The 27,849-nt window shown below is 44.4% G+C and overlaps 1 protein-coding gene across 2 annotated transcripts; it reads right to left on the minus strand.

Moving 5' to 3' along the window:
• Nucleotides 1-19: 19 nt before the first annotated feature.
• On the minus strand, nt 20-27,547 carry cpeb4b (cytoplasmic polyadenylation element binding protein 4b). 2 transcript variants are annotated; one of them, XM_076751457.1, is made up of 11 exons: nt 27,117-27,547; nt 25,012-26,249; nt 14,492-14,582; nt 10,054-10,104; nt 6,982-7,005; nt 5,515-5,685; nt 5,255-5,344; nt 4,699-4,817; nt 4,409-4,523; nt 2,705-2,886; nt 20-1,141 (listed from the first exon to the last, which is right to left on the minus strand). In XM_076751457.1, exons 2-11 carry the CDS (start codon nt 26,200-26,202, stop codon nt 914-916), a joined length of 2,262 nt encoding a protein of 753 aa, XP_076607572.1. In that variant the 5' UTR covers nt 26,203-26,249; nt 27,117-27,547; the 3' UTR covers nt 20-913. The 2 variants fall into 2 exon arrangements, with proteins under 2 accessions (XP_076607572.1, XP_076607573.1); XM_076751458.1 differs by lacking the exon at nt 6,982-7,005.
• Nucleotides 27,548-27,849: the final 302 nt, after the last annotated feature.

Here is a 27,849-nt window from a genome sequence, read left to right on the forward strand (position 1 = left end):
CTTTCTTTCTTTTTTTTTTAACTGTATTCGGCACATTAGCAGCTGAGTTTGAGGTATTAGTTTTTGCATGTCAAAATGGAGATCAAAACCCAAATATGTGTTGCTAAAATTTTGTTGTGGCTTTCAAGTAACATCAAAATATTCGTATGATCTTGGAAATCATAAAAAGAGAGGTTCAAACATTATGATCTGGGAGGGAAAAGAATCCATTTCGCTCTGCAGTGGGCCCTCTCTGTTCTTCAACGTTAATTAAGATTCAGCTTTGGTTAACTACTAAGGGTCTCATATTCTGGATCTGCACTCTTTAAATTGGAAATAAGTGCACTCTTCTTTAGCAACACCTTTTTCAATTCACATTTGCTCTGGAGCCTCTTGTATCAATAGAAAACGTAATCACACCTCTCAGAAACAAACAGCCAATGAGAAATCGTTTGCTTTGGAGACTTGATACAAAACAAAAAGCAACAGCTCTGCTACAAAAGAAGTCAATCAAATGCCAAATGAAGTGGATTTGTTTTGGGGCGTCTCGCATAAACATCAGAATCAGGTAGACTGTTTCGAATAATATGCCAATTGAATAGCAGAGTACCATACCACACCTCAAACTTCCCAATATATGTATTTCTTGAGAACTCAAAAATATTTCAAAAAAAAAATCAAACGCATAAATAAAATTATGTTACACATCTTTTTTCCTTGCTGGACATATTTGGATATAATTCCAGTTTTTCTTTTCTATCTTCAAAATATAGATATATATTAACTTAAAAAAAAAAAATGAGAGAAAGGTTCAGTGAAATTAGAGCAAAAAGGAACCAGCAACAGAAAAGTGCATTTATTTGTACAATGATTTGCGACTCCTGCACTACCTGCCCTCCTGCTCCCCTGTTGCCTCTCCCTCTCCGGCGTCCGCTCAGTTCCAGCGGAAGGAGATGTGACGGGGTCGGTCGCCTCCCTCCTTCACCAGGGGTTTGTGAAACTCTCGTCCGGCGCGCGAGTGGATGGCCGCCCAGCAGTACTCGCAGTAGTACTGCAGGCAGGTGACGTTGGCGCAGAAGAACGGTGCAAACTTCCCGCCGCAGCGAGTTCCCTGGCACTCATCGCACAGCTGGTCATCCAGCACGTATGGCTTCACTTCCACCTGCAATCAGAGGGGGGAGTCATTTCCATTGAGCGACGTTATTTCCTTTCAATTTGACAGATGTTTTTTCAGCAAACTTGGAGGAAATGAAACAGATGGCTACCTGCGAGGTAGAAAATTAATCTGAAAACATCTGGTTTCTTTGAAAAAATAACAAGCAGCCCACTGGTATTGTTCTTTAAAGTGATGATTCTTTAAGTTTCAATAAAATCTTTGTTTGATACCATTTATAGTCGCCAGTTTACCTTCTGCAATCACTTCTCTACATAGTAGCTTTCATTGTTAGTGGCAGGGTCCGCCATTCCCGCCCAGGATTCACACTGCCTCCCTACAAATGAGGGGTTGACAGGAAATGATGCATGCCTGCAATGCAGCTTACCGTCACTGCTTTTAATCTTATCTCGCTGATATCAGGCTCACTGCTCACAAACATGGTGGCTTTTATTGTCAAGCGGTCACAGGCAATTAAATATGTCTTTAAATATCGTAGGGAGTAGTGAAACAAGGACGAGCGCTTAGAACATGAAGTCATTTTCAGATCGCACTGTTCACCGTTCACTTGCTTTTCCACCTGCTCGGTGATGAGGGACTGTGCTATTAGCCACTGATTGTCACTAAGGCTCCCCATCTACAAAATCTGCACACCAATTATGCAAATGGTAAAGCAGTGCACTATTATTCCAGCATTTTATATCATGATGTTGTCTCTTCACTGGATATTTCTGTTGGATATCTGCTCTTATCTTGTCTGCTCACCTCTGTTGTGCAGATGTGAACAATATAAGAGTCGATTAGAGGCCACCTTAAGCTATGATACTGTAATTTTTTGGCTGCTGGCAACAGTGACTAAGTCACTGATAGCCTTAGCTCAAAGTCGTTGACCAAAACAGCCATGACACCAAAACCCTTGAACCTCTCTGTAACTTCAGCACTGTGCTCAATAACCTTCCTCCCCCTGGCTGGAACGGCTTTAATTGAATCTGCACTTTATCACTCTGTTCCACTAACGACTGCTTGTTCCTGTTATTTTACTTCTCGCTGTAACTGTTAACAGGGCATTGCTATAAATAAGCCTGTGCTCTCATCCAACCTACCCTTTGCTGTAGAAATGAAGGCTGAATAAAAATAAATTAGACATCGTCGTCGTTAAATTCTTTTAAGTTGTTTATGTTGGATTTCATCTAAATCTAACAAGCGTTCTTGGTGCTGTTCCACGCTTCCATTTTGGTTGAATCCAATCTGAGTTTGTGAGAAAACCTCTTCCTCAGGACAAGTATCACTACTGATCTTCTATCATGAAAGAACAAATCTGCAAAAAGCGCTTCCCCTCTGCACATTCTCGACTAACAGCCAAACAAATTCTGTATGAAGGGCTGCATTTCTCACTCTTTAAAAAAAATCTAGGAAGGCTGTCTCTTTTAGCACAGCTCAGAAATGGAACAAAGGCGAGGAGAGTTGGAGAGAAACGGAACAGGAAGTGAGATGTGGGGGAGACAAATGAAGAAAGAAGGGGACCGAAAGGGGAGGCCAAAAAACACTGAGCTCTCTTTGCTTTCCACCCACCCGTTTATCGATTTCTCCATGCTGCAGCTGTACAAAGCGAGCACTGATAGCAGCAATGTAGCTCTGCTGATTAGAGAAGGCGACCCGCCCCGCTCCCTTGGGGTACTTCAGCTCAGGGTCTGTGTCGATGCCAGCGTAGCAAACCCCACCATACAGGCGATCCATGATCATGGCCAGCTCCACTGCAAGACACACAGAACTAGCTGAACAACATATTCACGAAAACAAGTCTGACGCACGGAAGCAAAAGACACGAACACAATAACAAACATTCTGGCAAATCTGACGATTACATGGACACACACGCGCACACACAGGCTTAATACATGACCTCATGGCCATGTAGCCAGTGAACACAAACACACCAAGTTGATGAGGGATGTTGATCTTAGAGCTTAAAGCCGTCAACACAGATGGATTTAAGTTTGCTAGGATGAATGTGAGAGTAGTGTCAGCTGCTAAAATGGTTGCTAAAAAAAGCAATAAAAGTTTATTTACAGTCTGTAGTGTAAATGTATGTAGTGTAGTGTTTTTAACAGTAGTTCACACGTGCAAACTGGGGGAGGCAATCCTGCAAATGCAGCTTTGCTTCTTAAAACATTAAAAAAGTCAAACGGCAGTTCCTTAATATGTAGATGTGATACATGTTAATTTAGACCTAAATATTACACAGGGTCATAAAATATTTAATGCACGGCAGGGTCTGGTGACCTTGGTCATTACCACAACTAGAGCGCACAAGTCATAAAACACAGCTACCAGCGGTGCAGAAAACATGAACACACAGCACCGCGTACCAATGCTATCAGGATAAAAAGGAATTTAATATTCCGCACAGCACAGCGTGCCACAGAGAGGACTTCCTGATAGGAGCAGTGTAGGTCAAAGCCGATTTCACCGGCACAGTGACTTCTTTTAGCTCTCCCCTCCAGCAAGTCTGATGTTTATCATGAACACAAGCTGATCACATTGCAGTGTCTTACAGAAAGGAGAATTCTGCTCAAAGCTGGCACATCAAAGATTGGGAAGAACTTAAGCACAAGGAGTGAGGGATGGGTACTTTGCGGTGCTTATTTGTGATTTTCAGCATGCGCATATGCAAAAGGATATAATGCGGAGAGACACAGAAAAGATGACAAGGAACACAAAAACAAGATTCAACCCGTAAGCACAGTCTATACTTCAAATGGAAGGCGCTGTGTCCGCCAAACCATTTGGAGCCCTTTTGAAAACGCCCAGCTGGAGGTGCAGCTATGATACGGAATATATGTGCAGGTACTTAATTTTGCAGATAGTTTGTGCTGTGTTTGGATGAAGGAAAGACTGAAGCATGCAGAGAGGGAGGGAGGACAGACCCGTTCTATGTGGGTTTCTGAGATTTTGTGGACCACATAACATCTCGGCAAACGATTTGTTCGTCCAATATTTTTACATTGTATTAACTTGTCCTCCATTGTTGTCTGTTGAAGTTTAACATCTTTCAACTCTCTGCAACCAGAAGAAAACGGCAACCCTGCGGCACTCAGTGCTTCAACACACTGCTGGCATTTATGTCATAGTGTAAATAGGCGGCGCTCCCATTGCAAACAATTCTAAAAATCCACTCAGGAAAAAACACTTTGGTGGACACAGCCCCTAAGTGTTACCATTGTCAACACCCATTTGTTGTTCATTTCCCCTGCTGGAAAAAGAGCCTTGTCTTACCTGCACGGAGCGGACGAGGGACACCCCCGACAAAGATGGTTTTCCTCGGGTCCAGAGGCTGAGAACCATCCATCACAAAATCGCTGTCATTCAGGTTCCACGGGCGGATCTGGACCTGTCACACACAAAACCAACAGGCTTCAGCTCTAGGAATAAAGTGCACAGTGCACAGTTTAATATAAGCTGCCTGTAAAGTCAAGTAAAAGTCATCACCACAAGTTTCACAGAGTTCAGTGGACACAGCATGAGATGTGAGCAGATGGGTGTGTTTGTTGTGTGTTCCCACTGACCGGCTTGTCTTTGATGGTTGGGCTGGACACACAGAGGTACAGTTTGCCGTCCTCCTCAATGCAGGCATCGATCAAAGCCTGCACTGAGCTCTCATCCTGGAACAGCAGGAAGGCATAGCCTACACAAAATACAGCAGAGTTATTCATGCCGCCGGGGACACAAAGTATTGACAAAGAGTCACGTTGGAATTGAGTCCAGTGATTACTGTGACTCCGTCTGATCACGACATTCTGAAATCACAGCAGGAGGGCGTAAGCTTTTGCAAACAGGAGAGAAGCAGGCCAACAGTCCAGACACGGTTACAAAATGCTTCACATAAAAGTCTGAAGGAAAAACCAGACTGCACAGTTGCACACACATTAATCGTGGTCGTACACCAATAAAAGGCTAACACATAATGCTGTGCCGCAGAATCGGTTCCAAAAACACATCTGACATTTTCTCACGCAGGGAAACAGAGATTCTGATGCAATAACTGAATCTTTCGTGGCAATAAACAGTAAATAATTACAAGACAATACAGCGCAGAATGAGGAAGCTATGATTTTAACACACCTTTGGGGGGGAAATAAGATTTGCTTTCTGCTTTGTGAGGCCAGTCCACAAACAGGTGTCCAAAACGCCGGAAACTGGCTGTAATCTCATCTGAAATAAAGCAGACAGGATGCATATTCATTGGCAGCCTGCAGGCTGTTGCGTTGCAGGTGTAATTTTGGTGTCTTATGGTAAAACTTTCCCTCCATCTTTCAAGCTTCAGTACTAACCAAGAATGACTGACATGGCCCAGTAATGAAACCCTTTTGTGACTGCTTTACCTTCATCTATGTCTGGAGGCAGTCCTCCCACAAAGACCTTGCGTGAGTAGCGTTCGACGCGTTCTCCGTTCTGATGCGGAAAGCAGTGTGGAGAGCCCAGGCCCGCGAGACCCTGATCGCCGCGCTCATCATCGGGGAAACCGTCCTCCATGGGGAAGAGAGAGGAGTGGCCTGAGGGGGAGAAGAAGGGCAGGAGAGGTTCATTTCCTGAGGAGGAGCACGAGGGTGATAATAACAACTGTACATTAGCACTTTTATCTTATTTCACTGTAAGGAGTAATTCTCTTGCCTTTCATTGTTTTCTTCATCTGAAAACACTTAATCCACATTATTAAGGATACATTCAAACATATATCTATGTGTTGGAGCGCTGTGTGGCTTTAATACCCAACAAAATGTTGCAGGCATTCCTAGACCCCTTAATAATGTGTAAATATGTTCAAAATCTCAGACTACTACTTTGAAAGTAATGCCGTCTGATGGAAAAAACCCCCAGTAGGACTGAAGGGTAACATAAAGCACACAAGCATAAGAAGAGGATCATAAACTAAAAATCATAGTATAACGGTCTCATTAAAATTACTGAAGGAGAAACAAATATCAAGAAAGAAAGTGGTTATGAGTACATTTCAGTCGTGTTGTATGGAGATACTGCGAAAAAACTGAACTGAGCGCAAAAACAAAAAGTAAGAAATGGACAAACTCGCTCGCACACACAGACACACACGCAGCAAATGTAACGTCTAAGGAGGACCGGACACACATGCAGGTTCTCTCAAACACACACGGAAGTCCTCTCCGAGCAAGTCTAAATAGTTTCACAGTGAAGTGTGTGTGTGTGTGTGTTTGTACGCGTGCGTGTGTGCATGTGTGTGCTGTAGAGGTTAAGCCCTCGCTAGCCTATTCCTGCTCCCATACAACCTACCCTGAGCTGCTTTATAAAGATTTATGCAAGGGAGTTAGCCTGGGCTTACAGTATGTGCTGTGTGTGAGTGTATGTATGAGTGTGTGTCCGGCCATGTGCCGAGCCATGTGTCTGCCTCTGTTGCAGCGTGTGTAAATCACATACAACTGCATGCTTTGTGTGCCTCCCTGCCTCATCAACTTCCCCCTAAATGTGACACTAGCAATGATTGTCTGACTTAACAATCTGGCAAAATGTGTGTGAAAATGAGAAAAAGCAAGGAGAGTCAAGCATAACGAAAGAAACACACACTAAAGGATGAGAGATGCATAAGATCACGTCACAGGCGCATAGCAAGGCTCGACACTTACACGATCATGCAGACAAACATGTCACTGGACGGATATAAAGCGCACTGTTGCTAATGAGCGATCATTGAACAACTTAACATCCCAGCACCTAACAGCACGGCTTAACATCCCAAAATCAGTCAAAATACTCAAACCTACAGAGTTGAACTTAAACTGGAAAAATGACATAATATATCCACGATTATGTTTTACCTCGTCTCCTGCTATAATTCCTGGCTGCATGTGGAATAAGGACAAATCAAAGAAGAGGGTGATTAAGAGATGCATAATTCACTGTACTGATAACAGTGCCAGGTGGTCACGACAACAGAGAGACGTTCCATTGTCTTCCTGCCGGCCCTCCATTTTATTAATATGTTGTGAATCATACTCAGCCTATAGAACTATGACCATACTACTTAATCGACACAGGTTAAGCTCAATTTCCTTTTTTATTTTGAATGGAAAGTCTGTATTTTAAAGGTCTGTGTACACTGGCTAAACATTTGGTTTCATGCGTATCAGTGGAAGGACATGTCCTGCCTTTTAATTATAACCCCAATCATATAAAAGGCAAAAGTGAGGTGAAAAAAGAAACTGTCCAAGGACTGAACCTTGAGGCATGCCATAGTTATTCAGGGACAGTGAGAAGGTAGTACGACAGTCTTGTGAACCCACTGCGTCAGTCGATAAACCAAGATATGAGTCAAGTGCTTCGTTAAGGTCAGGCAGCACTAATATCTGCATGAGGACTGAACAAGATTGGTAACGGCAGCAGATTCAGTCGGCTCTCACTGACAGAAACAAGACTGAAATTCATCCAGTATGTTACTATAACCAGTGGTTCTTTAAGTTACCATGCTTCTGGATCTGGTCAGCCATTTCCCAATGTGTGATTTGCTCTGCTACAGTCACGCTCTAGACTTTTCAAACAAAACGCATCTATGACAGCGAGCAGTTACCGTTGCAACCTCCATTGTTTCCAATGTAAACATGATGGCAGCCCTGCGGACAAGAAGGGCAGCAGTGGCACCAGAGAGAGAGAGAGAGGGAGGGGGGGGGGGGGGGGGGGGCGGCAGCCACTCTTCACATGCACAGGTGCACAGCAACCTGCTTCTGTCGCCTGTGTTTTCCTGGTAGCCGCTGCGTGCTCGCCATGTGGCCGTGGCAAAGGCAGAAATGTTACCCACCACCGCATCTTCTACAACTAGACAGCACTCAATCTCAGAGTAATTTAAAGAGTGATGTTTCACATTTTCAATAATTCAGTTGAAAAGTTATGAAGATGGTCTTACAAACGTCTGCACCACCGAATAGATTTTGTGAATGGAAAATTACCCGAATGAGCAATGCACTCATTACTTTCTTTTTGTATAATTCATGCCGCAGAAATCCAATTCCTTCTTCTGCCTTATAACACGTCTATAACTCATCTAATGGCTCCATCAGCCCACAATGCAGTTCACTGTCACATGAGTACACAAGATGATGCTCTTTTCACTCGTTCTATTTAATACACTCACTGGGAAATTGTGTGTTTTTGCACAGAGCTGAAGTGAAACAAATTAAAATGTGGACACTGGAGAGACGGAAGCATCGACCCATCTGTAAGAACAGGGAGAGGATGAAGAAGTGGCCAGAACGCACGAGCAATAATCCTCTGCTCCCTCAGTGGACTTTCCAACCCAGATGGACATTAACTCTGGGGGGAAGGTCAAAGAGAGAGAGAGAGAGAGAGAGAGAGAGAGAGAGAGAAACAGGAAAGCAGATTGAAAGAGAACAGAGTGCTATAAAAAGATGTGTGACAGAGAGAGAAAAATAGATTGGAAGAGATGGAAGAGAGAAACAAGCTGATAAAAAGCTGTGTGGGGGTGAGAGAAAATGACAGTGAGTGAGAGAGATCAACAGAATAAGGAATGTGCAGAAAGAGAGAGAGGGAGAGAGAGAGAGAGAGAGGCAGAGAGAGAGAGAGAGAGAGAGAGAGAGAGAGAGAGAGAGAGAGAGAGAGAGAGAGAGAGAGAGAGAGAGAGAGAGAGCTGGTGTGCAACCTCTGAATCCTGCCTATCCGCTGGCACCATCTGTCTCAGGGCTTGATGACAGCTCCTGACCATGTGATCTCACCATGTGACCCAGCGCTCTCGTGAAGAAACTGCTGGCCCTCTCCCGTTTTCACATCCTGGCCTCAAGACCAGACGGCAAAAGCCACAACAGCACACTTACGCAATGATAGAGGGAATAAGAGGGTCGCAGGGCAAAGGAGAGGTAGCTAAATATCAAAGTGCTGATGTGGAAAGTGCAGCATGTCAGAGGGACATGCCAGATTCTCCTTCAGCGTCGGGGAGAGAGGCAGAGTTATTTATATACAGTTTAACAGCATTCTTGTCTTCTGTGCATGAACACCATGTGAGGAAACAGTAGCTAGGAACAAAATGACCTTTCTCCTCTGTCCTATGTCATCTTCCCATTATTTACTGCCCACTTCTCCACTGTAACGAACAAACAAAGGCCTCAAACATAAACACCTAAAATCAAATCTACTCAGCAACAGAGACATTATTTCAAGGACAAGAAATTTTTGTTACTAGGCGCTGAGCTAACGTGCATCCTAAGACTGTTTTTCGATCTCCTATGACCCCTCAGTCCACCCATTTATTTATTTCCTGCTTTGAAAAGCCACCACATCTTTGCTCTGTCCACTCGCGCTCTTTAATTCCCCCCTTCGTCCATCTACTTATTCGAGGCCGCGTGAAAGGTCAGGAACAGAAATGCTCGTTGGCTAAAACTACTGTTAAGAGAGCGAGCGTGGAAATGGCGGTTTTTATTTCACGTTGACATTTAACAAAGCAGAGGGGCACCAACGAGGGACACAGAAGGTTGGTGGAGCCAATCCCTGGCAAGCGAGGAGGACGCGAAGCTTCAAAGTCACCAGACACAAACGATGGAGGTTATCCCACACGACTGAACCGTCGCCACCTGCAGTATTTAGTATCACTTACATAGAGATTTAACAAAGAACACTGAGAGTCACAAAAGTCACTACAGTTTGCTGAATCCGACGTAATATATGTCAGCTTAGCCGGGCAGAAACGGGCATGATTTCCCAGAGCGAGCATGTTTTTAGTAGAGGAACTAAAAACAATCTGATTGACATTTAATTCAATTATGTTTTAAAGGATATCTGATCATTTTTCATTCAACTTGAGAAAAAAATTATCACACTTTGCACACAAACTCCTTCTGATTTCAATCCCTAATTTGTAATGTTGGGTGGGCTGCAGTACGTACCATTGAGGGGCAGCGGGTTGTCCCCTCCTGGGTGGGGGAACCCCAGACGACCTGCACAGGGAAACACAGAGCAAAGATATTTATCATATTGCTGAATGTGTTAAAGGTGAATTTCCCCAGCGTGGAATAAATAAAGTCTTATCTTACATGACGTCCTACACCAGATTTTGCTAGTGGGCACTATTTGAACAACACTGCTCACAATATAGGACATGTAAATAAAAGGGAAAGGTTTTGGTTTGAAAAGGCTGATTAGTCCAGAAGTAAAAATGATTATGTTCATTACGAACAGTGTACACACAGGCTGTGGCTTCGACAGATACGAGCACACTGAGCGTCGCTTCCACATCAATCTCATTAAAGACTACATCTGTGGGCCACCAACTATCTCTCTTCCTCTCATCGACCTCCATTTCCCTGTGTGAGCATCTCTCCCTCTCTCTCTCTCTGAGCCTCATATCATACATTCTGAGGCATTTGCCAGGCCCGTCTTTCACGCACACACACCCACACCCACACAAATACATGTTATGATGCCAAACAAGCTTGAAAGTTATGCAAGGCCCGCTTGCTGCAGAGGGATAATGAGATGAAAGAGCTGAAATAGTACAGCCATTGTTATATGGGTACGGACCGCCCTGTGATTGGTGCATTCCGATGCCTCGGTCACATGGAAATCTGCTGGCCCCTCCCCCACACCTCGCCTATTGAGCCTCACAGTGCTCAGCAGATGCGGTGCATAAAACAGAACCACAGAAACCAGGACGGACCACCCGTGATCCACTGTACTACACTATACTGTAGATTTCTATGCATTCAAGCACGTCCATCTCATTATCTGCATCAAAATCCAAATTCACTGCCAGTAAAATGCTCAGTTTAATTAAAATAAAACCAGAGGTGCCAACCTAAACCAGGTTACACAGAGAAGCTCACTTCCTCCAGTCTGCACGGCAGAATTCAACAGTTTAACTCTCTCTGTAATTTAGGATGGTAATATATGTGCCGATAGGTGCACCACCCAAAGTCCATCTGAGTAAAACCCATCATATTGGATTTTAAGAGCCTTTAATAGTCTCTGAGGAGCAAGTGTGCAAGCGCATAGTCACACCACATCCCTGTGTGTCTGCAGGGTTGTGTGTGGCCGCTCTGTGAACCTTATTTGCATGTTGGCTGCCGACATGCACGGCACAGTAACAGTTAAAGCACACGCACGCACGAGCACACACAAGGCAGTGCTGTGTGTGCGTGGTGGCTGAACAGAGGGATCCTTTCTGTCAGTCAGGACAATGCTGGAAGCGTTTCAAAGCCACTTCTACAGTAGACATTTTGCCTCGCCTGTTCCCTGGCTTCATCGCTCTCACTTTGTTCAATATGTTCTGCTGGAATGAGAAATTTGTCCTCTGATTATGTGTATCTAAATGTGGCCGTGCATGCACGCTGTCTGTGTTTATTATGCAGTATTTGAGTGTGCGTGTTTGTGTGTGTGTGTGTGTGTGTGTGACAGAGAGCAGGAGGGAGCAAGAGACAGTTGGCCCAGAGAAGAGTCAGCGCTCAAGGAAAATGTGCTGTAATTATGTTTTTCTTTTTACTTCGCTGTGAGGGAGAAGGAGAGGACTTGCTAAAGTCGCTGCTTCACTTGGCACAATGTTATACAAGGCCGAACTATAATTACGAAAACAAGGAATAAATAGAATAATATCTTGTAGGAGGCCAAGGGCTACAAGACAAAAAAAAAGGGATAAGGACTAAGAGATGGGATATGGTGTGATGCATCATGTGAACGTAGGAAGGAAGAAAGGAATACTGTAGAAAAACAAATGTGAATCAAACATGAAGCGAATGGCTGAGGAAAAGCAGAAAAATAAGGTCAAATGAGAGGAGAGGAGGCAAGATTAACATGTTGTGATATGTTCGATAAAGCGTAGAATGAAAAAATTCATTTGCTGTATCACATATAATCACTGCAGACAGGTCGAACTGTCCTCAACGAAGATAAACAACCATAACACAAATGGAAATTCATATTCAAATACTGCAGGAAGTTGGGGCCAACACTACTTCTGCTAAACTATTTTTAATTTCATCATAATTTCAAAACCCGACCTGGTTTGTTTTGTAATGAAGCAGAAGCTTGTGGTTTTCAATTTAGAAGAAGACTTTTGTTTCTGGTGCCAAGCTCTCGGCTCTAACAGCGGCAGGAATCTGCGCCGGCGAGGCTGGAGCTAAGACACCAAAACGTGGCTAATGAGGTAACCTTTCAGTCTTCCTCTCTTAATATTGAGGGAGGATTTACTTTGGTTTGACAGCAGAACATTAGATCACAGCTGGGTGTAGCTGAGCCCAGTGGGTGTGAGGCTGAAATAAACACGAGGTGATAGTGAAGTGTCTGGAGCTCACAGCTTTCACTCATCTTGTATTCTGGCCTTGAAGCTGGTGTGCATGGGTGTTTTACATGTGGTTTGTGTAGAACACATGCACCTTCTGCATTTACATGTTCCAAACATAAAGTGCCTTCCTTCCTTCCTTTCCCTTCCTAAGTCAATCAATTTCAGGTACTCGGCCCTTTAGGCTGCGGTGACTTTAAAAAAATGAGATGGTTGTGCAGGTAAGCCTCGTGGCGTGATGAAATGCTCAGAAATGTGCCTGACAACTTAAACTCTGCTCTGTAGCCAATCAAGCGCCTGTGTTTCCTTTCAAATGTGCTTCAAATAATGATCCCTACCAGAACTACTCCTACAAGCTACTCCCCCTCGATGAATAGCTAATATTGGCCACAGTCCTTTTTGTTAGCTAAGCACTCCCTATCTATAATTACTGTCAGTCACACCCTCTACAATAATAAACAACACTGGCTGCCTGCTGTATTCAATAACCCATTTCTGGGTTACCATTGACCAGTGTTTCCTAACACCATTCAGCCAATAACAGACATCGGCTGGTCTCTATCAATCAATAACCAAAGTCAGGAAGACTTCAGTTTCCAAAGGAAGATTCTCTTTTTCAGCTGTGTCGTATACAAGTGTATGGATTAAACCCTCACAGTTTATTAACCAACTAAAACTACTTAGATGTACTTAATTATGTACTTTATGTACTTATTATTTACGCAATACAGCTAAACAGCACCATAAACTAAATTCTCCAAAGTGATCATGAAGTTGAATCAACGCCTCTCTAAACTAGTTTTAAGCTAAACTGAACATTCTGTTGTATTGGACTGCATTAGTTTTAGGTAGCTGCACATAATGAAGTGGCAACTCAATGTAAAAATGCACAACCGAGTCCATATACAGCATGTCCAACAAATACAGGGATTTACATTGACCTACAACTGAAACAGACTAATACCTCTTGACAGGTGCACCTATATCCTACATCAGTTTATATGCACCATTTGCTAAGAAGCCAAATGCGTCCGTTTAATTTCCAAAGGTAATGTGTCGAAAAAAAGCTCATTATGGTCTGATAAACAACCACAACTCCACACTGCAGGCAAAGTGAATTTGTGTGGACAGACGCGACCGTGCGTCGTCACTGTGTTTCGAAAATTGTCATCATCCTTCAGAATGGGAGGCTCTGCAGCTGTGATCGTTAGAAACTAACGACGGCCAACAACTTCAGTTCAGATCAGTGGGAGTCCTTCCATCTCTCTCACAAATCCCCTCTTAAATACAAAGCCTAAGCTCCCATCAGACCTGCATTCTCTCTGCAACTCCTTCTCAAAATGCATGAGAAAGAGGTCATACTCACTGCACTATGCTCACTCACACACACACACACACACACATACACACACACACACACACACACACACAAGAAAAACTTTTTGTTTTTAATTCAAAGTGGGAAGGAGAGAGAGAAGGAGGAGGAGAGCGGCGTGAGCTGACTGCTACACAGGCTAACCTTTCTTATTATTGTTCATCATAACACCTAAAGAAGACACAGTGTCTACTTGTCTGACCTGAGGAGGAAGTGAAACTTCTCTGCTAAGAACTGAGGCGTTAAATTGTGAATAAGTGCCAGTGTGTGAGCAGTTATCAGCTCTACCTTCACGTGTGACGCTCCCACTGGACGCTTGGCCAGCGAGATACCATCATGCCACACACTCCATCTTTACCACTTAAAGAGTAGTCCCTTAACATTTCATTTCATTTTGTACATGTGCTGCCATAAGATTTCTATTTCTATTTTCAAACACACATACTATGGATAAATATTGTGCACTCTCCAAACAATAGGTAATGTTATGAATAATCTTATGAATAATTACAGAGGGAAATAGGTCATATCTTTAAGTATGCAAGAAGTGACTATTACTTCTACCTGTGCATCACACACATGCCAAAAATACTTCAACAGTGTAAAATGAAAGCGGCAGCGTTGCAAGTGGACTGCTTCGCGTTTCACGTTCTTGATTGACAGCTGACATCGTCACCTTTCAGGGTGTCCTGCTCAGCCCTCATGATGTCGATCAGGGAGCTCTCCAGCGTGTTCATGTTGAAGCTGTCAAATGACCGGGTGCGTTCCTAAAAGAGAGGAGAGAAAGGGGAGAAACACCATTTACTTTTCTTCACCTGCTTCAAAGCTGCGAATAGCCTTTCCAGCTGACCACCCGGGCAACAGCAATTGGATTTATATTCATCTTTTAATGTAACACTGCCTCAATTAACCCACGCTGGCCAAAGAGCACACGCACACACGAGGAGGAGGCAGCATTCAGCTTCATTTACATAAGAAAATATACTGTTTTGCATTCTGACTGCGTCACTCTCTAAACATAGCATGAACATTTGGGACCAAGTTAAGTTATTAATAGAGGGAGCAGCCAGACACTTTTCCAGCTATTCATGAAGGGTGTCCGTTCTTTTCTTTTCAGAGAAAAAACATGACAGATCGCCTCATTCAAGGAAATATTTTTCTACCTTGGGTTTATAAATTATGAACGTATTGTGGGGGTTTAAATGCATGATGGTCCTACATCCTCACTGCACAGAGAACACAGCAAAATAAGAAAACACAGGCAGATCCAGACGCCGTGACACACTTCTAGTGGGTCATAAGGGATGATAAGGATTTTTTTTTTGAGTCTATATATTGTTTTTAGGAAAATCCCTCTCATTCTGCCTTTAAGATTCTGACACTTTTGGCAATGGCCTAAATAGCAGGAGTGACAAAACAGGAGCGGGGCCCTAGTTTCCCACAGGAGTCACCGGAACCTCAAGTGATTCACGAATACATTCTGCAAAACTGAAGTAAAACTGAGACAAAAGAAGCTGGATCAACCTTATTAAAGAGATTTTACTTTAAGGTCAGTGTTTGAATTTTCTAGGCCTCCTGTTCAGGTTTTCTAGCCACCAAAATAGGAGCACAAAAAAAAAAAGTATTTGAGTAGCATGAGGATTTTTACAAGACACTCCTTTCTATTGTCAGCACTTCATTTATCTTTCTCCAATTTCGAACCACAATTCCCCTCTTGTGTGTGTTTAACTGCTGTGTTTGCAAAGTTAACTGGCGAACTAACTGAGCTGTAAACTCGCTCATTCAACGAGGAAGCATAATGGACGTCAAGTGTAAAACAAGCAGTAGAAGCGAGCAGGAGTCAAGCCAGCTCTTGAGAGACAGCTTTGTCACCTACAACAAGGGCATCCTTGGCATACCGACCATGCTGGAAATATTTGCATGCACACACAAACACATTTAAACACACACACCCATGCAATGTGTAAACACAGAATATGCGCACGCATCAAAAACATGTGCCCACGCACAAATGCGCACACACACACACACACACACACACACACACACACACTCCAAGTGTCATGCTGATAAGGCTTCTGTCTCGACTCCACCTCAGCTGAACAAAATATGCAGCCACTGACAACAACTTGTTAACAAACTGATAAAACATCTTCGTTCCCTTCTTGAGAACAACCACGACTTGGGCAGACAACGCTGCTGAACGAGACCACAAAACAAAATTCACATCCTGCTTGTTTACATTTACAGTTCTAGGCCTCCTGCGGCCACAGCATCACGCGATCGTCTCACTCCTCTGTCTCTTCCCCATTTTCCCGGTCAATCATTCTCCAATGCATGCTACCTTAAAAGCAGAAATACCTTAAAAAAGATTTCTATTCCTCATTTATGCGTCAGCGATCTCACGCTGCACACAGCCAATGATGCTTCTGGCTACAAGTTGCTGAGCACCATGACTATGTTTAGTCACCATTATTTTTTTCTCATCTGTCTGGTCACGACTGAAATAAACTTTTTTTTTTTCCCCATACTTGGTTGCACTAAAGTACAACGAAATACTTCAATAATATCAATTGTAGAAACCATTATTTAACTATTTGCAGAGATGATGTCAAAACAATACTCTAAGCTAGCCATGAGTATTTTATGTAAACACAGCGGTGCGTATGCAGTCATTTCTAAAACACACACGAGCAATTTAACACCAGCAAAAACATGTAACTCAGGGACAGGAAGAGGGAGAGCGTGCTGGTCTATAAACATCCATGCTTGTGAAATATCAATGTCAGAAAATATCTCTCGAGCTCAGTTTTTGCTACAAGATTTAAGGCTGAAAAACATCCCCTAAAGAGCTGACTGAGCCTGACAAGATGCTGACAGACCAATCAGGGAACTATAAGCTTTTAGATGATGGCAGGACTCGCAGTCTCTTCAAACTTACAAACTTTGTGAACAATAAAGTGTTGAAGATAATAAAGCTGCAACAGCTTCTAAACTTTATTCAGCAACTTAATGTGGTGCATGTGAGCAGCTGCCATGTTTATCCGGTTTCAAAAATCTGCAGCGAAGACCAGGGTCAGCCCAGCGAGTCCGTCCTGTCAGCCGCAGCAACAGCCGACACGGAGGTCTGCTTTAAAAAGAGATGTCATTGGTCTATTGTACAGTCTCGAGCAAACAGAAAGTGAAAAGTGCCAATTGTGGGCTGATGTTGCCAGGTTGACACAAAAATGAGACAGTAACATTAAACAATAGGAATGACGCATGACACTGAGTGAAAGCCTGTTAAATAAGCAAGCTGTGAGCCAAGGTCAAAAGAAAGCCTCACGATCCTGACACAAAGTGATACAGAATTTAATGTACAGCATCATGTCACATTCGCCGCTCCTGAAAAGCCTGAAAAACTTCCTGACATGGACAATGTATGATCAGCTCTGCCCTCGACTTGACTGATAATGGACAGGCCTTGCACAACAAGAATTACCCAACATGTCTGTCAATCTGCAAGTAGCTTATTTGTACAGCCAGTCACCACTTTGTCTTTGAAACAAATGCATTTATGCCTAACCTCTCTAGTATTTATCTAGTAACCAGTTGGAACTGCTGGCTGATGTCAGTGGAGAACAGTCTGAAAGCAAAACCACCATGGGAAGAAAAGCTCACTGCATATTACACCATGAACTCCACGGGGGTCAAATGCTAAAGGGTTCAAAAAAACAGACCTGCGTCAGTGAACCATATGACCAAGGGTCGGCCAGGCGGGCTACTCACTTTTTCATCTGCTGTCTGGTGTCTGCAGCAGCTCCCAAAATTCAATAGCTACTTTTTACTATCTGATCAGCCAAAGAGCGTGGTTGGATGTCTGCCACAGTGGCTGATGAAACAGCCAAACTTCCCAGCTGTAGCCAAAATCTTACCAGCATTCTGGCTGGTTTAGATTTCCCACACTGGCTGAAGGAACATGCTAAAACAGAGCTGACATGGTAAGAAGAACACACCCAGTGCACACTCTCTCCCTCAAAACAAATATCAACACAGGGATATGGGCCAGATTATGTCGACTATTTTCTCATATCCGCCTCAGTATCTTATGTGGACTTAGGCTATTGCTTTAGGTCAAATACACCCAGCATTCAAAGACAGGGGAAGCAGAAACAAGTGGCGGACTGATTACTGTGGGCAGTATACACCACGAGTGAGTATATCCTAGCACAGGAAAGCACACGAACAGATAGGCAGCAGAAAACTGCAGTATTTCTGGGATCTGCTGCACTTCTATCATTTAAGGTATGTCTGCGTTATACCTGCTTCTGTGCTTTAGAAGTTAAATGCTTTCATTGAAGGAGAAAGGCAATTTATTTTGTGGTCGAAATAGAGTAAGGGAGACGTGAAGCCTGGACGGTGCTCTGCAGTTGCTAAGCATTAGCCAGGAGAGGTGCAGACGGTGATTAATCATCAGATTCGTGCGTCCCTCTCTCTCTCTCAACAACTGGCCAGCTGAACGGCAAAGTACTCATCCCTGACAGATTGCAGATTACGCACACACACACACAATTTACAGTGCAGTCCACGTCATGTGTATCAATGAAAGCTTGCCCACGCTAACCCAAGGCCATAGGTATAAACATGGCAAACATTGCAGGACATACTCTATTATTTGCGAGCAAAGGTGAAATGTAGTCTTGTGTACCTGGATAAACAGGAAATAATACGCATGGCGCAATCTGGTTAAAGCTGAAAGGATTTCAAAGGTGAGACACACCCCTGTTCTGAGCCACGTCGCCATATCTGAATGTTTGACCCTGAATCCAAAAATGTCGACTGCACTGATCTGCATACAAACTGCGGCCTTTAGGTTTATGAAGTGTTGTTTTCCAACCAAACATTCTGGTCAATCCAAGGTATAAATTACATTTAGTCGGCATTCAGATATTTGTTTCTTCTTATAAGGGGCAAGACCACAGTTCCTCATATAAACATCTACTGTCAATGATACAGAAAAAAGCATTGTGATCATCTGGGATGAACATAGAATATACTGAAAGATTACTCCTTCGTGAGCTTCACCTGGAGTCATGTACAGTGGATGCTAATTTGCCAACTTTGCCAATGCTACCCGAACTCTGAAACACACTAAATGCTAATGTGTGTGAGCATGTGTCAGCACATCAGTCATTTGACGTGCATACCACATGCTGGCTAGGTCATACTGACAAAATAAGTAGTCGAAAGTACAGAACCTGACATGCCAATCCGGGTAGAAAACGTGATTAAAAAAGCTGCTTTTCTGCAGAGTCGTCACCCATGTGCAGGTTTACACAGAAATCAACGGCTACTGGGATTTTGATGTGCATCATATGCTGCTGGTGTGCGCTGCCTTTAACACTACCCTGCTTTACCAGTACAGTCTAACATCATGAGCAAAGACCACTGCAAATAACCAGCAAAACTTCAATGCCTTAGTACCACCAGAATTTAAGGCCTAAATCAGGGATACACCTAGCCACAACAGTGTTCCAGGCTGCTTACTTCACAAAATTAACATTCACAAAATGAAAAGGTTGAAATAACAAAATAAAGCAGATTGCCTGTAACAGCCTCTCAACACTGAAGTTTTAATCTATAGCACCACCAAATAGGGCAACCTCCACCAGAGTTTAATGGCATGTAGGGATGTAAAGAATGATTAAATACAGCATGCTGTGGGTGATTAATTCAAGCATTAATCTTCCATGTCACCTGCCTGTTCATGAAAAATGGAAGTTGAGGAAGGGTGAAAGAGCGGAGAAACTAAGAGGACATAAGGATATATGTGCGCAGTTTTCAGGTTTTCACAGGTTGGAAATGAGTTCGACATTCACTTCACACTCATTGGTGGGAAGGTTTCCATTTTTCCCCTAGCTTTTTGTGCTTCTAATCACATCCGTGAGACAACAGGCAGACAGAGGAAGCCCGAAGCAAAGAAGGGAAGGGGAAAATGGCAGATGAAAGAAAGGGGATGATGGAGAGTGGGAAAGCAAGTATTGAGGTGAGGCAAAGTAAAAAGAGAAGAAAGGGAGGCAGGAAAGGGAAGGAGGTTGAGCTTTTGATGCTTGCGATTATGGTTCTTCCTGGTCAAAGTATTTCAAAGACCTGCTATGACATTAAATACCCCCAACTGTCAAAAACAACCTATTACCCACTGTTGGCTGAATGGCTGAATGGAGTGTGTATTTGTTTGTGCGTTTGGGGTGTAACAGGAGTGACAGAGGCAGGGGTTCCAGCAGTATTTGCACCGCTTGAGGGATTAAACTGAACTGACTCCGTTATTGTATGCAATGAGCTGGGCTAAATAAAATATGACACTTCAACATAGACTCTGCTTTGTCTTCTTCCTTTGTTAAGACACATGTGCAGAAGACATAGACCAGGGACTAATTAGGGCTCATGCACACATGGGCATGTGCACATACACACACATGCACACAAGCTCTCTTTCTTCCTGTTTCAGAGCGTCTGTCAAGGGTGTGAGAAGGGCACAATGAGGCTGTATGAGCAGCAGAGTTATGTGCTTGCCAGCACAGCTCAGGCCGCTCATTAGTCTAAAAAAACCCTTCTCTCATTTAACACCAATGGCGCAAGGACCAGAGGTAATGGCTGAAACCTCGGGCTCTGACAGCTTAATGGCTAAGAGTTTGTTTGTTGACATACGTGGATGTAGGAGAATAAGCATAAACACAAGAAGCAAAGCTACCTGAAAAGAACGAAGCTCCTTCCATCAAAGTAAACATGTCGGTCTCAACACGATTCCTGTCCTCATCGTGGAAGTCTAATGACAAACATGGGCAATGAGTATGACTGCATGATTCCTTCAGTTTTCCAACTGATGCTTGACATAAGACCCATCTGATTAGATGTCCATTTAAACAATCAGGTGCTGAAGAGAGGAAGAATACTCAAGGCAGACAACAGGTGGTCAACCTTGCACCAGAAGAGGTGGTTTAATAATGTACCTTCATATAACAGCACTGTAAAAGGCTGCAGTATATCCAAGCTACACAAACAGTGCGGAGGGAGCTGTAACCAACAGTTACCCAAGTAGCTTACTGAGACAATATCCTGCCCTGGCTTACTCGCCCTCAGGCCCTGCAGGTCACTGGCCACATTTGCCGATCCGAATCAGCCTGGTACACCTGACACAGCAGCACACCTCTGACCTTGAATTTCACAGGTGAGGAATCAGGGAACAAGGAATGAGAGGATGTTTGCTTGGATTTCCTCTGGGTGCTCCGGTCTCCTCCCACAGTCCAAAAACACGTAGGTTAGGGTAATCTGCGACTCTAACTTGCCCGTACAGTGTGAATGTGAGCATGAATGGTTGTCTGTTCCCATGTGTCAGCCCTGTAATTGACTGGTGACCTGTCCAGGGTCTACACCGCCTCTCGCCCAATGTCAGCTGAGATTTGCTCCGGGCCCCAACCACCACCACCCCTACGATCCTCAAGGATATGCATGTACAGCTAATGGGTGGGCGGATGGATGGATGGAGGGATGGAAAGCAAGACACGCAAGAGAGGACAAGCAGGAAAGGCTTTCCTCACATTCAAAAAGTACACATTTCTGGTCTAATGCTAGTTTCTAGCTGACCAGTGTACTAGCAGTGAGCAACAGTGTGCCTGGCCTGGAGCCCATCCCAAATACTAAAGCCGCCTTAATACAGCAGTGGCCCTGCGTGCTGCAGCAACAGCCACAACGCTGGAACATTTTCTCCCTCTGTGTGCCACAGTGCTGTACACCACTTTGGATAAAATATCCACCAAATGCCATGCAACCTTGTTCTCAAATTGCATCTACAAATTTGCTCTTACACACGCAAATGAACGCCATGGCCCAAGGCGATCACAAGATCACACACTCCATAAAAGTAGGCAGAGCCCAGGATCTTTGTTTTAGCAGCTAGCTCTTGCACCATACCCAACCAGTGGCATATTCCTGTTTTAGTGCGTGTTCCTAACCGCTGAATAGTATCTAACTGCAAATGTTACAGAAGTGCTACTTTATGGGAGTCAACTACTTGTTTCTGTAAAGTTGTGTGTCACAATCACATCTAATCCAAAAGGGTAAAAAAAAAGAACTAACACTGCAATGTACCAACTCTGACTGTACACAAGCAGAACAACGGGAATTCTAAAGCAAAGGCCACTGATCCTTCATCTGTTGTGTCACTGCTAGAATGGAAACTTTGCGAGGCAGTTGGAGAAAACTTATAGTGAAACATTGTGACACACAGTTCCTCATGGGGTCTGTTTAGCTCAGAGTTACAGGACCTACGCTATTTCAATTACCAAACCTGGGGGCGCCTTGTGTAAGGCAACATGTGTCATCAGTCATCTGAACAGTGCATGATCTTGACAAGCACCATTTTGGAAAAAATGCAACACAATACAATGGGAGTGAATGAAAAGACAATGGCCAACAGATCGTAAAGACTGCACTACAGCGAGGGGACAGCTGAAAACTAAACTTGACACTTGGTTGCTTGTGTAATAATTTAAGAGTGGTTTCTATAGTGACAGCTTCAACGCTGCAACATGATCTATATGCTCACACCAAAATGACACAGTTTCCAATTCAATTACGGAGGGTGGAACAATATCGTCAGCTTACGGTTCAGAAAAACACAAGCTATATGGTTCACAAGCAGGAAGCAAACACCTTAGTCATATAACATGCAGCAATATTTGGAAGCAAAATTTATGCCAGTGGAAGATGTGAACATAAGCAACACTATGCAGATCCACATTTGGCAGCTCCAAGTGAGGCAAAAATGACTTGAGCTTGAGTGAAAAGCGTTCAACTTGAGCACACATTTGCAATTATGCCGAGCTCTGCTGCCCTCTGACTGCACAGGTACAGGAGCAGAGAGGAGAGGCTCTGGAGGAAAAGCAGAGTTATTAGTAAGTTTAGAAATGTGTCTGGCTGAGATGTCACAGAGACAATGCTTGTAGTCACAGCAAAGATGTCGACTGTGAGTCTGGTCATCTCACACCCATCAATTACAAGGCCAGTAGTTTAAGGGTTCAGTGTCAATGTACACTTCTTTACAGCCAGCTTCATGTTTTCTCTCATCTACAGCCATTTTATCAATTCATTGCTCTTTGTAAATGGGTTACCCTTAGATAATCAGTCTCACACACACACACACACACACACACACACACACACAGAGAGAGTAAGGCCATTTTACACCCATCCTCCATCTGCCCTTGCAGTATCAAGAGGGCAGGCGGACATTCTCCTTTGGCTGATCTGATTCAACCACAAGGCAGAGCAAACATAGCACAGCTCCGGCAATGCTAGCTTTAGCTTAAATCTGTAACAGAGGGGACTCTCCACTGCTCAAAATGGATGCAGATGCACAGTTCAGATGAAAGAGAATCCGCTAACTGAGCTAGGTGCTAGTTCCATCTACACCCTTTTTTTTAATGTAGCATCTGCAACCATTTACTGTTGCTGAATTTTTCATTGAAATATGCTGCTTGTAGGACTGGATTTTAACACAATATGACTGCAAAATATTAACAAGTATTAGGCTCTAATGATTTCCAACAGGTCAGATATGAATCTGACCCCCTGACTACCAACAGCAATTAGGGTTTAGCTCATGGTAAATAGCTGCTCTGAGGTAAGCTTTGCTACTTATTCAGCAAAAAGTGCCCAAGACATGTCAAGACGTGTCAGAACAACGTCCTTGCTGTTTGGCCTGTGGTGCACTGTGAGTCATTAACTGCATGCAGAGATAAGGAAATGCTTAGAAAGGTCACAGCAAGCATCAGTTTCTAAATTTTAATTGGGGTAATTTGCTTGTTTGGAGGACTTCAGATTTTTCCTGAAGAAAATGGCTCAATGAAAACAGAGATTATGACTTTGGCTCACCCCATGGATAGGCATGGCCAGCAAATGAAGTACCGACCCCCCCCCCCATTGGTGGGGTCTTAGGCCAATTAGTAGTGCTGTTAGGCTATTGACAGTCTGCTGAAACTACAAAGTCAAGCAATCATTCAGACAATTACTCCATCTAAGATGACATTGGGAACCAATGGCAGTCGAGTACTTATGACTGGCCAGAAGTTAATTTGACAGGGCAGAGGGAAAAAGGCAAAGGACATGCAGCGCACTTAAAGAAGCCTTTCATCAGGTCATCAAGCCTGGCTGGGCCTATAGCAACGTTCCTCTCTTCACCCCCGCCTCCTTTTAACAACCGATGCAATCAATCACGAGATGGATCAATAAAATGAATTTATCTCCATGCTCCCGTTACTTCTTTCCATCAATCCTATCACCTGTTTTCTGCATGTGATAATACAATTATTTGAGCCATCTTCATTGTGTGTGGACCCGGCTATCAAAATTACACTCTCAATAGGCTGGCATTTTGAAAACGAGTTGCTAGGCTATGGCAGCCATGACCCGGGTGATTAATAAAGCAGTAATCCTGAAAAATCATTAGGCATTAGGCTCGGGCCATCAATCTACAGTATTACCTCTTTTTTTTTCTTTGTGTGTGTGTGTGTGTGTGTGTGTGTGTGTGTGGCAGTGTGTGCGTGTGGCGAGAATAAAATAAACCCCACGGTGACTTCTTCTTGTTCACCGGTGTATCTAGATTTTCCTTTACATCTCTGTCAATCGTGGTCGTCCATCCCTGCCACGGTTCTCCCTGCGCCATCTCTCGCTTTCCCCATTTCTAACCTCCCTCTCCCACTTCCATCTTCTTCTCCCCATCTTGTTCTCTCCATCTACGATGCCTCCCCCGACTCCCCACGCACACCACCCCTCCCTCCAGCCCCTGAGCTCGTATATGTGGCACACACCACTGCAGTGACAGAGCCACATTAGTCATCATCAGGGACGTACAGCTGTGGAAGTACGGAACCCAAAGACTGATTTCTGAGCTAACACGGCAACAAATGCATCATGTAAATCCATGCCCTCCCCCCATGTCTAAAAATAGCAGCTATACCACATACTGTAATAAAATTAACAGCTAACATAAATGGCACACCAAGGTTTAATCATTCAGGCAGCGAGCAGTCACTGTTGAAAAATATTAGCGCACAAAAGCATGAACACACAAAGTGCATACAGATAAAACAGCATATTGTGTTAGTTAATAAAAGGAACAGTATGTCAGAATTATTGCTAAATTAAAGGCAAACTGACCTGAAAGGGGAAGATGTTATCACTGCGGCCAACTCCATCATCTATCCAGGACTTAGGGTTGAAGCCTGCGGGACTGTTTCGGGGGTACTTCTGGGATGCCACATGGTTGTTGGGGAAGGTCTTCTTCAATGGAGAGATAGAGTTGATGGGGGTCATCCCTCCGTTCAGCCCTCGGCGATAATCTCTGCCCTGAGACCCTCCCCAGCCGCCGCCACCACTACCATAGCCTCCTCCGGGACTCCAGGAGGTGGAGGAGCCAGGGGAGGGAGAGGGGCTCTGGTAGCTGGCTGGACCCCAGGGGGACGGGGGCTTGTTCAGGCTGTTGGACAAATGCGGCAACTGGCTGAAAGCCGGATTCCTGTGCGGAAAGGGCGGTGGAGGGTGTGGAGAGGCCGGGGAGCGCCGATGCTGCTGGTGTTGGTTGTGGGGATGCTGGAAGTGGGGGTGTGGCGGGGGAGCCGGGTGGTGCTGGGACAAGGCCGCCGCCGGTCCGATCTGGGGGGAGAAGTTCCCACCAAACCCTGGACTGACATGGTGTGAGAAGTTCTGGAACAGCAGGGGCCCATTGTTAGCAGAGGCCGGGTTGAAGAAGCTGACGTCCTCATTGATGATGGTTGATGGCGCCGGTGGGATGGCGGCTGACCAGTTGTTGAAGCCAGTAAGTGATGACGAGGTTGTACTGGACTGAACCGGGCCAGTCCCTCCAAGACCAGAGGTCTCCTGGTAATCAAAGCCTGTCAGGACAGGAGACTCGAGACGTAGCTGTTTCTCCTTTCCGTTACTTCCTTCAGACACGCTGCTGTCTGTTTTGGCTTCTTCTGACCGAGCTTTTTCCAGTTCTGACATGATCCCACTACCACTTCCACCCTCCTGGTGACTCCCTGGGGACAGCTGCTGCTGCTTTTCTTGCGTTTCTTGCATTTCCTGTTGCTGCTGCGCTTTGGGCTTCTCTGGGCCCCCAAGGATTTCGTCTTGCACGCTGTTGTGGGTGGCAGAGGCAGGGAAGAGCCAGGGAGAGCCTCCCGTGGTGCCATTCCCTGCGGCTGTGGTGCTGTTTATGAAAGCAGCAGGGCTCTGCGACACATTTTGGTGGTGGTGTGGGGGCTGCAGATGCGGGTGGATTCGGACCGGGAATGCAGACTTGTTGCCAGTGTTGTTTTGAACTAGGACTCCAAACCCGTAATCCCCCATTTGTTTTCTCCCCCCACACACAAATGCTATCCCGTGATCGTTTGGTCCTATTGAGAGAAGAGCACACAGGATGGCATGCACTGAGTTAGCAGTCAGCCCCTCTCAGTCTACTATAGATCAAGGGATTTAGAAACAACTAGGTGATGGCCACAGACATTTTTCTGGTGACATAAAAGATATTATTTCTGGGTTTGTTTCACTCCCTCAGAAAATTCCTAGACATATAATAATCACACAACACTGTCGTGAATGAGCTCATTCTTGCACTGAACAATCTACCCTTATTACTGGGCAGTTGAAAAAGTCCAGACAGTGAACGTTACATCTTTAGCTAATTTTAACCCCGTGACGTTGCCAGCTTGTAAGTCTACAGCTGAGCCGCTGGCAGACACCAATATAGCTGCAAACACTGCTGTGTTTAGCCGAACTCGTTCTCCATTTGGAGACGGTTTCCTAACGCAAACCAACTGACTGACAATCAATTACCCGCAGTATAACGTGAAAGAGAACACAGTGGCACAAAATGTCAATGAATATTGAACATATTAACAATAACCGAACATAAGGTTCAGAAGAAAAAACACTCGACCTTGTTTGACAGCTGTCAGGAGTCTATAGAGTCCAACCTCAAAATTGATCAGAAATACCATTAACGTTTCGTTAAGTCGAACACTTTTCTTACTTTAATCAAAATAACAATCTAACGGACTGTGTCACACGTCAATGTTCACTATCAACGTTACATTTTCACACTTGAGTTAACAGTCGACAGTCGGTTTAAATCAACAAGACACGTTAGCTGGCCAGCTAACATTTCCATTCGTTGCTAACGTTAGCTAGCTAGCTACTAACCGTTAGCAGAAATGCTAGCTAGCTGGACAGCTTCAACACAGGCGGATAAAATTTCTTTTCACCTTCTGATCACCACCTTCGACCTCGGCGATGTCTTTGTCGAGATGCTCCCCTCGGGTTGAAAGCAAGGTGGTGTCCTTGAAAAAAATGAGTAAGTCAGGCAAAGCTTTTCAGAGGCGATTTTATAGCTGACTCGTACAGTGCAGTCGGTCAGCTTTTTTTTTTTCTCCCTTCTCCTGACGTGTCCTGCCTGCTCAATGACACAGCTCTCTATCTGCTGCCTCTAATCTGAACTGTATAATCAAAGAGCTTTGTTAACGTGGCAATGTGTGAAATATATTCGGCCGCGGTTCTTTCACAACCCTTATACGATCGGTTTCATTGTTCGTTTGATTTCAGTATATTTTCTCGCTAAGTGTCTTTCCTACAGAGCCAGCCGATTCCTGTGCGCTTCTTGGCTGCCCCTCTCTCCTGGAACCGACCGCGGCCGAATGACAGCGAGAGATCAGCCGAGACACACTTCCGCTTCTGGCACCACCCTTTCCACCGTGACCACGCCCCCGAGAGCCACACCTCGATATGCGATTGGCCAGCTGACCGGCAGCCTCGCCCAAATTCTACAACAGTTAACGGCCACGCACCAATAATATACTCATGCCATCCATAAGTACTGCCCACTGAGGTCGGGGATGGTGAAAAAATGTTAAAAAAAAAAAAAAAAAAAAATCCTCCCAGCACGGTCCTGTCCTTTCACGAAGCAGCCGGTATCAGGTCGTGAGAAAACCGAGATACCCA

This window comes from Chaetodon auriga, chromosome 15 (genome assembly GCF_051107435.1).
Source record: "Chaetodon auriga isolate fChaAug3 chromosome 15, fChaAug3.hap1, whole genome shotgun sequence".
Classification (NCBI taxonomy): Eukaryota; Metazoa; Chordata; class Actinopteri; order Chaetodontiformes; family Chaetodontidae; genus Chaetodon; species Chaetodon auriga.